Genomic DNA, 8,418 nt, shown 5'->3' with positions numbered 1-8,418 from the left:
TTCTGGAGGCCAAAGTTAAAACGCCTCCACATGCCATTTGCCAAGCGTGTTAGCCCTCATCCCATTAACCTCCGAGCCGGAACGGACGCCGCACGACCGTAGCAGAATCCGGACTCTGTGAACCGTCGGATCACATGTGCGGCCCGGGACGCCGCTGACTTGACAACCAAGTCACACAGCACACCGCAGCTAGCGCAGTCCAACATCATTCCATGTTCTCCCCGCACTATCTTTCTCATTCCCCCCTCCCCCGCAAATCCCATTCCTATTCCCACATGCATCACACGCCTAGCTAAAATTAAATTAAAAAAACACAAATGTGGCTCCAATGGGATTCGAACCTGTGACCTCTTAAGCAAATGTGTTCGTAGCTACCACTACACCACATGTGTGTTTATGTCAATATCTGTTACAGTAAAAATATCTACTACATCTCTCCCAAAGCCCACCTGCTACCTTTGCACAATGTGTAGTAGTAGATAATTATCAACGAGATTCCTAAATTATATTTTTGGATGGAGCGAGTAGTATTTAAAAAAGAGCCTTGCATGCAATTTCTTTTGTTTTTCAACTTAAATTCTTTTTTATATGTGTGACATTTATTCTCCATAATATTTTTTCTATGGATCTGACTTGTGAGTCATTTTCATAAACCAACGCCAAAGATGAATCCATGTTTCTTACTTGGAAACCTCGAACAAACACCACTGACAGGAGACGCTCGCGTTGGCGTCGCTCATCGACGACGAAAAGAAGCTTGGCGACTGCCAGTTCGACCTCTGGAAGCAGTACTACGTGGCCACATGCGTCACTGTGTTCGGCAAGCTCCGGCGCAGCCGTCGCTTGGACGCGGTCCAGAGCGGCTGCACCGCGTTGTCCATCTTCAAATAGGGGGACCTCATGGTCGTCGCCAACGCCGGCGACTCTCGGGTTGTTCTAGGCACCGCATCCGACAACGGCGTCGTCACACCGTCCAGCTCATCATCCACCTGAAGCTCAACCTCCCACGTAAGTAACTACTGACCGGCCATGAATTCTTGTGCGCTGGGACGACGGTCGTTGCTGACGTTGTGTGAGTGTCCTCGAACAAGATTTATGTAGAGGAGTAGCACATCCGGTGGTGCAACGACTAGGTGTACTACCTCGCTGATGAGCCCGGGGTGGACTTCGTTTGGCAGCCCAGCCAAGAGTCATCAGTACTCGCCATGTCGTGCACGTTCGACGACTACTATATCAAGGACTATGGCGTCATCTTGGCACCAGAGGTGACGCAGAGGAGGACCGACGGCAATGACCACTCGTCATCGTCGGGGTAGCTTTTGTGCCGGCCTGCCTTTAATTCTCTTCGCAAACACATACACTTGCTTTTTTGTTTAAGCAAGCGTGTATGGTGGTGCGTATCTGATGACTGATAATGTACGAGGGAACTTCTACCGGCAGGTGTGACAAGTGCTATTCAATGATGAGACCATGCAAATCATGGCATATATCGAAGTCTGCATGATACTGATGGTTGCAATGGAGTAGTGAAACAGCTAAATTAAAATAACAAAATTTATGTATGGCTAGGATTACAAATGGACTATAAAATATTTTTTATAACAATATAAGACACATTTTGTATATAAGTTATTATATGTTCTCGTTGCAACGCATGGGTACTCACCTAGTTATTTTCTAAGCATGCATGATGCACAGTGGAAGCACGTACTTTTCCTTTTGGTTATAACATGAATTGCATTGGAACGGTTGTATCATCACATCGGTGCTTGGAATATGGATGGTGCTATGTACGTACGTGAGTAACATGCTTATTAAATGTTATAAATATTCGTAGAAACCGTGTAACTGTAGGTGCAAGGGATATGTTTTCTCCCTATACGTTCGCTTAAATTGACCAGTCAAATACAATTTAAACATTCGCACTAAGGCTAAAAGAACTTTAAATTTAGATACATAAAATATCTAAACAGATATATGTCTAAATTATAGACAACAACACAAAACAACCGTTCACATTCATATAGAAAGAGTCCTAAATTATTTAGATGCTTGAGCCTAAATATGTAAACAGATCTCTATCGGATCATCAACCCCCATTTTGTAAGATCAGAATTAAAGACACTTGTCGGATCATATATACAGTTCGTATTCTCACTAATTAATTAGGGAAAATGAAAAAACATAGTTGCATTTTTATAGTGTTTTTGTTGTCTAGAAGTCTAGTTTGACAAAATATAATGTACGTGATTTATTTGATGCTCATGCTAATTCACATTATGAGAACAAGTTCATTTCTCTACTCTTGGAAGGATATTTCTTTGTGTGGCCTAGTTTATGACTCTGAATACAACTTCATGTATGTCTTTCCAAAGGAGCCAACAACAGAGGTGGATGAGAGTGGGCTTTTGCTCACTTGCAATGGAGTCCGCAAGCTCGATCTCCCAAGGTCTAGGGGACGACATATGAGAAGTCGTTGAAGCACCCGAGCTTAGCCAAAAAAATGCGCGCAAAGGGGCACCAGACTATCAAGTGGTCACTGTCTTTGTCAGCCAAATGGCATATGTCGCAGGTCGGGTTCTGAAGCACTTTTTTCCTGACAAGGTTCTTTTTGTGGTTGATTTTGTCCTGGATGAGTATCCAAATGAAGGTCTTGACCTTTGGGAGAGAGTAGGAGCTCCACACAAATTGGGGGTTGTTGTTATGACCGAGCAGACTTACAAGAGAAGGGATAAGGCTGGCAAACACCAGACCGCGTGAGGGATAAGTGTGCTAGGATATGCAGACAAACCGCGAGATTCAAGTTGTTAGGCTGTCTCCAGCAACGTCCCCTAAATTTCGTCCCCTAAAGGAATATTCCCTGTACTTTACAGAACACTCTAAAAGATTCTGTCCCCTATATATTCTGTGTCTCCAGCAACGTCCCCTAAATTCGGTCCCCTAAAGCTACAGTGTTAACAGAATTCCTTTTTCCATTTCTTTTTTTGTTTTCTTTGATTTGTACCCATTTCATCAAATTGTAAGGATGATAAAAAAATGTATTCAATATTTTTACAAATAATAATATAAAAAATGGTTCATTCATACTTTCGAATTGTAACAAAAAATAACATTCCATTTTTTGATTTCTGTAATTGTTGTTCAAAAACGTGTCATATTCTTTAAATTGTACGGAAAATTTGTTTATAAAATGTCATGCTTCCACCGTAAGCCACGACACTTATTCAAGAAGCCATCGACTAGCTTCGGCTGCACGACAAGAGTATGGCTTCTCTCCGAAGCGTATCCCTTCTATAAATACTCACAACCTCAACACATCACTCACACTTCGCATACACTGCTCCACAACAATGAACCCGTTCATAGATTCCAATATTTTTGTTCGCATGGCGCAAGACATGGAAGATGAAGACCATGACCTCGAGGTTGCGACGTACCAACATCGTAGGCGTCGTGCACTTAACGAGCGTCGGTATGCTGGTTCCATTCCCGGGCGTGTTCGCATCCATCGTGACCATATCAGCGGTGATGCAAGAATCCGAGCCGACTACTTTTGCGCGCAATCGGTGTACACGGATGCACAATTTCGGAGGAGGTATGTTTTTTGTTACGCACATCTATTCACGTCCATAGTACGTACTTCACACTTGTACTGAAATATAGGTTTATCCAATATAGGTTTCGCATGCGTCGTCATGTGTTCGAGCGGCTCGTTCTTGCGGTGCAACAAGTGGATCCCTACTTCGTTCAACGTCCAAACTGTGCCGGTGAGCTTGGTCTATCTGCCCTTCAGAAAGTTGTTGCTGCCGTACGTATACTTGCATATGGTGTTCCTGCGGATGCCGTTGACGAATACGTACGCATTGGTGAATCTACGGCACATGAGGCTTTGAAACACTTTTGCACCGCCATCCAAACCGCTTTTGGGGGGTACTATCTCAGGAAACCAACTCGTGCTGATATCGCTAGGCTTCTCCAAGTTGGAGAGGCACGCGGCTTCCCCGGTATGCTAGGTAGTGTCGATTGCATGCATTAGGAGTGGCGTAACTGCCCAACTGCATGGAAGGGGATGTTTACTGGTCGGGGTAAACACCCTACAATGATCCTCGAAGCTGTTGCCTCATATGACCTATGGATTTGGCATGCATACTTTGGCATGCCCGGTAGCTGTAACGACATCAATGTTCTTCAACGTTCTAACCTGTTTGATTCGCATCTTACCGGTGATAGTCCACCAGTCACTTTCTCTGTCAATGGACACACGTACAACATGGGATATTACCTAGCAGATGGTATTTATCCGGACTGGCCAGCGTTTGTCAAGACAATCCGTCACCCGTATGATGTCAGGACACAACACTTTGCCACTATTCAAGAGTCCGCTAGAAAAGACATTGAAAAAACATTTGGAGTACTACAGAAGCGATGGGCCATAGTTCGTGGTCCTGCATATGGTTGGTCTCCACAACACATTGGAGACATCATGAAAACTTGCATCATCTTGCACAACATGATCGTAGAAGATGAAGGTCCTTCGTCTTTGAACACAAGCTTCGACAACATCGGAGTTTTGGCCGACACCTCTCATGGTTCCATGTCCGAGCGCAATGAGTTCATAAACAATAGGTACGACCAACTACATGATGCAGTTAAATATAATCAGTTGCAGGTTGATCTAATCCACCACCACTGGGCGCGGCTTGGATCGGGAGCTACTTAAGTATGTAGTTTATGTTAGTACCATCAATAAAATGTCGTAGTGTCATGTGTAATGTCGTATGTTCTGTTTGTCTGAAGGTAGTATGCAGTAATGTCCTAGGTTATGTTTGTCCCAAGCTATTATGTGTAATGGTGGAATGCAACTACTGCAATATGATGAAGCAAGTCTACTATTATTATGCAACAACATTATTGTACAACCCCTACAATGCACAAGTGCAGAAACATAAACTTGTTCTTCATTCTCAGAAAAATGACAAGTGCAGAAACATAAACTTGTTCTCGAAACCATGACACAACAGGAAAATGTCAAGTGCACAAGTGCTGTAAATAAACTTGTTTTCGAAAACAACTAACATTACTTCCTCAAACACTACAATGTCTTCATGAACATTCACTTGCTTGACGACGAGCTTCCAGTCACCCTTGCCAGAATCTCCTGTTGTTTCGCCTCATAGTACTGTCGAAGGAGGGGGTTACATTTTGTCAAATCCATGCTCAATATCAGTACCTCCTGTTCCGTCTCCTCCTTCACCTTTTGTCGTTCCATCTTCATCTTCTCTAGATTAAGCTTCTTCCTCTCCAATATGAGTTTCTGCCTCTCCTGTTTCTTCATGAACTCCAACTTCTTCTCCTCAGTTGAAGCTACTGATTTGTACACAGATAACCGTTCCAAAGAAAGCTCACCCATCCGTGTTAGGTACTCCGAATCAGTGGATGATGTGTTCTCTGATCTTTGCTTCTTTGCCTTTTCCTTGGCTGAATCACGACCAAGCGGTCTCTTCGAAGTAAAACTTGATGGAGCTGAGTCTTCACCACCATCTAAGTCAATAGTATTGGATTGGGTTCCAATAGGGTTTGGTGGAGGAATCTGGTTACCCATGTGCTGGTCCATCCATTTTGGTTGATCCTTCAATATGGACCAACAATGTAAGAAATGGAAGGGCTTCTTTTCAACAGCAGCAAACCGAGTAGCCGCAAGAGATGTCTGCAAAACATATAATGCATTTACTCAAACCGCTGGGATGTAGTAAAGTACATTGATGAAGAACATATGCATAATACAACATACACTTACCTTATCTGCATCAGTCATGCCACTTGGGTTTTGTCGAAGCACAGCCATCATGTATCCAGCAAATGTAGAACATTGAGTTTTGATACTGTCCCACCTGCTCATGAGAGATTTTGTAGACCTCTCTGGCATTGATCCTCTGCGAGAGTTGTATGCCTCTGTAATCCGATTCCAAAATCCTTGACGCTTCTGACCAGTGTTGACAATGGGATCACAACTCACAGCCAACCAAGCTTGACAAACCCTCATATCCTCTTCAGACGTGAAATTTGCTAGCTTTGTGCGTTGAGGAGCCTTCTTCACAGGAGGTGGTGCTGGTGATCCCTGGGCTGGTATCTCAGGCGTAGGAGCAAATGCAGTGTTCTGAAACTGAGTGGCATCATCCTCGGAGAGGTAACTTCCATATTGTGCCATAACTTGGTTCCAGTTGGTACCCATGCTGTACAATGAAGGTACTCGCACAAAAATAGAACATATTTAACTAAATAAGTGTACTACATTTCAGGCAACCATATGAAATGAATACAAACCATGACACTGTTATCAGTCTCATGCACAACAAAGTCAGTAGTGGCGAGGACTACATATATTGCAAAGTTCATAACATTAAGCATTACCAAAGATAGGTATGGACAAACATAACCAGCATATGAACTAAAGCAGGTTCTTGTGGCACACATCAGTTGTGTTCACATACAAAAGACTAGTACGACATACATAAACCTAGCACATACACCTAATCTAGTAGGGATAGGTGTCGTCGGTGGAGTAGTCACGGCCGTCGTCGTAGCCGACGATATCGTCATTGTTTAACTCTGAATCATAATCAATCAGAAGCTCATCCTCTGTTTGTGATGATTCAGCAATTGGTGTAGGGGTCATGTGCTCCATCTCCCAGTCTTTTTCCAGTGCAAGCTGATCAAGGTCGTTGGCGAGGTCCTCGATCTGAACTAATGCACGATTCATTTCATTCAAGACTGGTCCGCTAACTGGTTGGAAGGCACCGTGGACGACATCGACGATGTCGGCACAACGCTCCTCCACTACTCTGATTAAATGAGCGAGTGCTCTTCGGAGCTTTGCGTTCTCCGAATCCATGGTCTACATAAAAGATATGGTTCTGTTAATATCTGTAGGTCAAAATTTTATGTAAACCGTGGCCTAGTTCATAATTTATAATGCTAGAGAGTGTATACAAATGGATTGTGAATACCAGTCCATATGTTTTTGTCAATACACACCGCATTCAAATGTTGTGACTGTCAAAATCAATAATGAAGACACAACCTAGTGCTGATCATTCTGTGTGTCGAAACCCTAAACCTAGTGATGATGATTTAGTGTGTCAAAACCTGTCGCCAAGTATTTGTGAATACACATCGATTCGCACAACAACAAGTATTTGTAGCACATTCAATTTTTGTCACTGTCAATAGCAATAATCAAAACTATACCAACTGGTCAATGAACCCTACAAGCATGGAATGTGTGTTGGCGTAACCATAAACCCTAGATCTGGACGAGTTCTACAAAATCAACTACTTGAATCATACAAACGACAATGGATCTGCAATGGATACCTTTTTCTCTTCGGATGTGGAGCACCGGAGCTAGTGGAAGCCGATGAAGATGGCGGCGACGAGATGCGCTTGCGTTTCTGCGCACCTTCCTTCGTCGGCGCCGTGGATCTTCTCAGCTTCTTCGCGATGGCGGTTCGACGGCGACGAACACCGACGGTTGCACCGGACCCTTGGATCTCAGTCTCCTCGCGGGCCACCTCCTTGCCTCCAACCACCGAGAGCGGTCCGCCGCCGGACCCGCTCGAGCACGGCCGCTTTGAGCCCAGCTTGCTCGGCTCCGCTGACGAGCCGCGCCGCGAGGCCCCCTCGCCGAGATGAATCGAAGTCGCCAGCGACGGGACTACAGCGCGCTCGGATTTTTCACCCCCGCGCGAGCCCGACGACTCGCCCGGATAGCGCACGTCTCCAAGTCTCCACATCTAGGGTGCGTGCGGCGTCCTCTAAAATTTAGAGTGTCATTTAGAGGACCTTGCTGGGCGCCTAGAGGAGGCTTCTGAACTCTAAATTTAGAGTACAGAACGCTTTACAGTGCGTTGTTGGAGCTAGCCTTAGATCAGCATGAATAATAACCAGATCTCCTATTTGTCAAGAGGTTCGACTGGCTATAGGCCTATATAATTAGGACTTTTGTAATCTGACAATCAGGCAGAGAAGTAATAAAGAAAGAGATTACTTCCTGCCACCTAACCTCACACATCCTACCCCAGCAACCACAACGCTTGGACTATCCTCTAGGCGACGCTTCCTTTGGCCAAGACCTCTCATCTACCACCGGTATTCCCTGCGCAGTGCAAGTCACACCAATCTGGTATTGCAGATGCCATGCTTAGAGGTGCCACCTGCACTCACCATCACGAACGCAGGATCGGGATACCCTCCACTGACGTCCTCCCAGACCAATGAGTTGGTAGATTTAAAGCACATGATGATGGACTTCCATCGTTAGATGGCGCAACAGATGTCTAGTTAGATGGCGCAACAGATGTCTAGGACCTCACCGTCCTCGATGATGTCATTATTAGATATATATGGAATATTAGATAT

At 44.5% G+C, this 8,418-nt stretch overlaps 1 protein-coding gene across 1 annotated transcript; it reads right to left on the bottom strand.

Moving 5' to 3' along the window:
- Positions 1-5,044: 5,044 nt before the first annotated feature.
- LOC103636696 (glutathione S-transferase T3-like) lies at positions 5,045-6,232 on the bottom strand. Its single transcript, XM_008659047.2, has 2 exons — positions 5,798-6,232; positions 5,045-5,707 (listed from the first exon to the last, which is right to left on the bottom strand). Exons 1-2 carry the CDS (start codon positions 6,230-6,232, stop codon positions 5,114-5,116), a joined length of 1,029 nt encoding a protein of 342 aa, XP_008657269.1. The 3' UTR covers positions 5,045-5,113.
- Between the last annotated feature and the right edge of the window lie 2,186 nt (positions 6,233-8,418).

Source organism: Zea mays, chromosome 8, assembly GCF_902167145.1.
Source record: "Zea mays cultivar B73 chromosome 8, Zm-B73-REFERENCE-NAM-5.0, whole genome shotgun sequence".
Lineage (NCBI taxonomy): Eukaryota > Viridiplantae > Streptophyta > Magnoliopsida > Poales > Poaceae > Zea > Zea mays.
The sequence above is the reverse complement of the archived record's forward strand: the minus strand, read 5'-3'. Positions and strand labels throughout refer to the sequence as shown.

What these genes read in the sequence shown, in the direction of transcription:
- LOC103636696 (XM_008659047.2), bottom strand. Translation starts at nt 6,232, where the DNA reads ATGGGTACCAACTGGAACCAAGTTATGGCACAATATGGAAGTTACCTC. An exon ending in GCATGACTGATGCAGATAAG is followed by an intron (nt 5,708 to 5,797) that starts GTAAGTGTATGT and finishes TATGTTTTGCAG; the next exon opens with ACATCTCTTGCGGCTACTCG.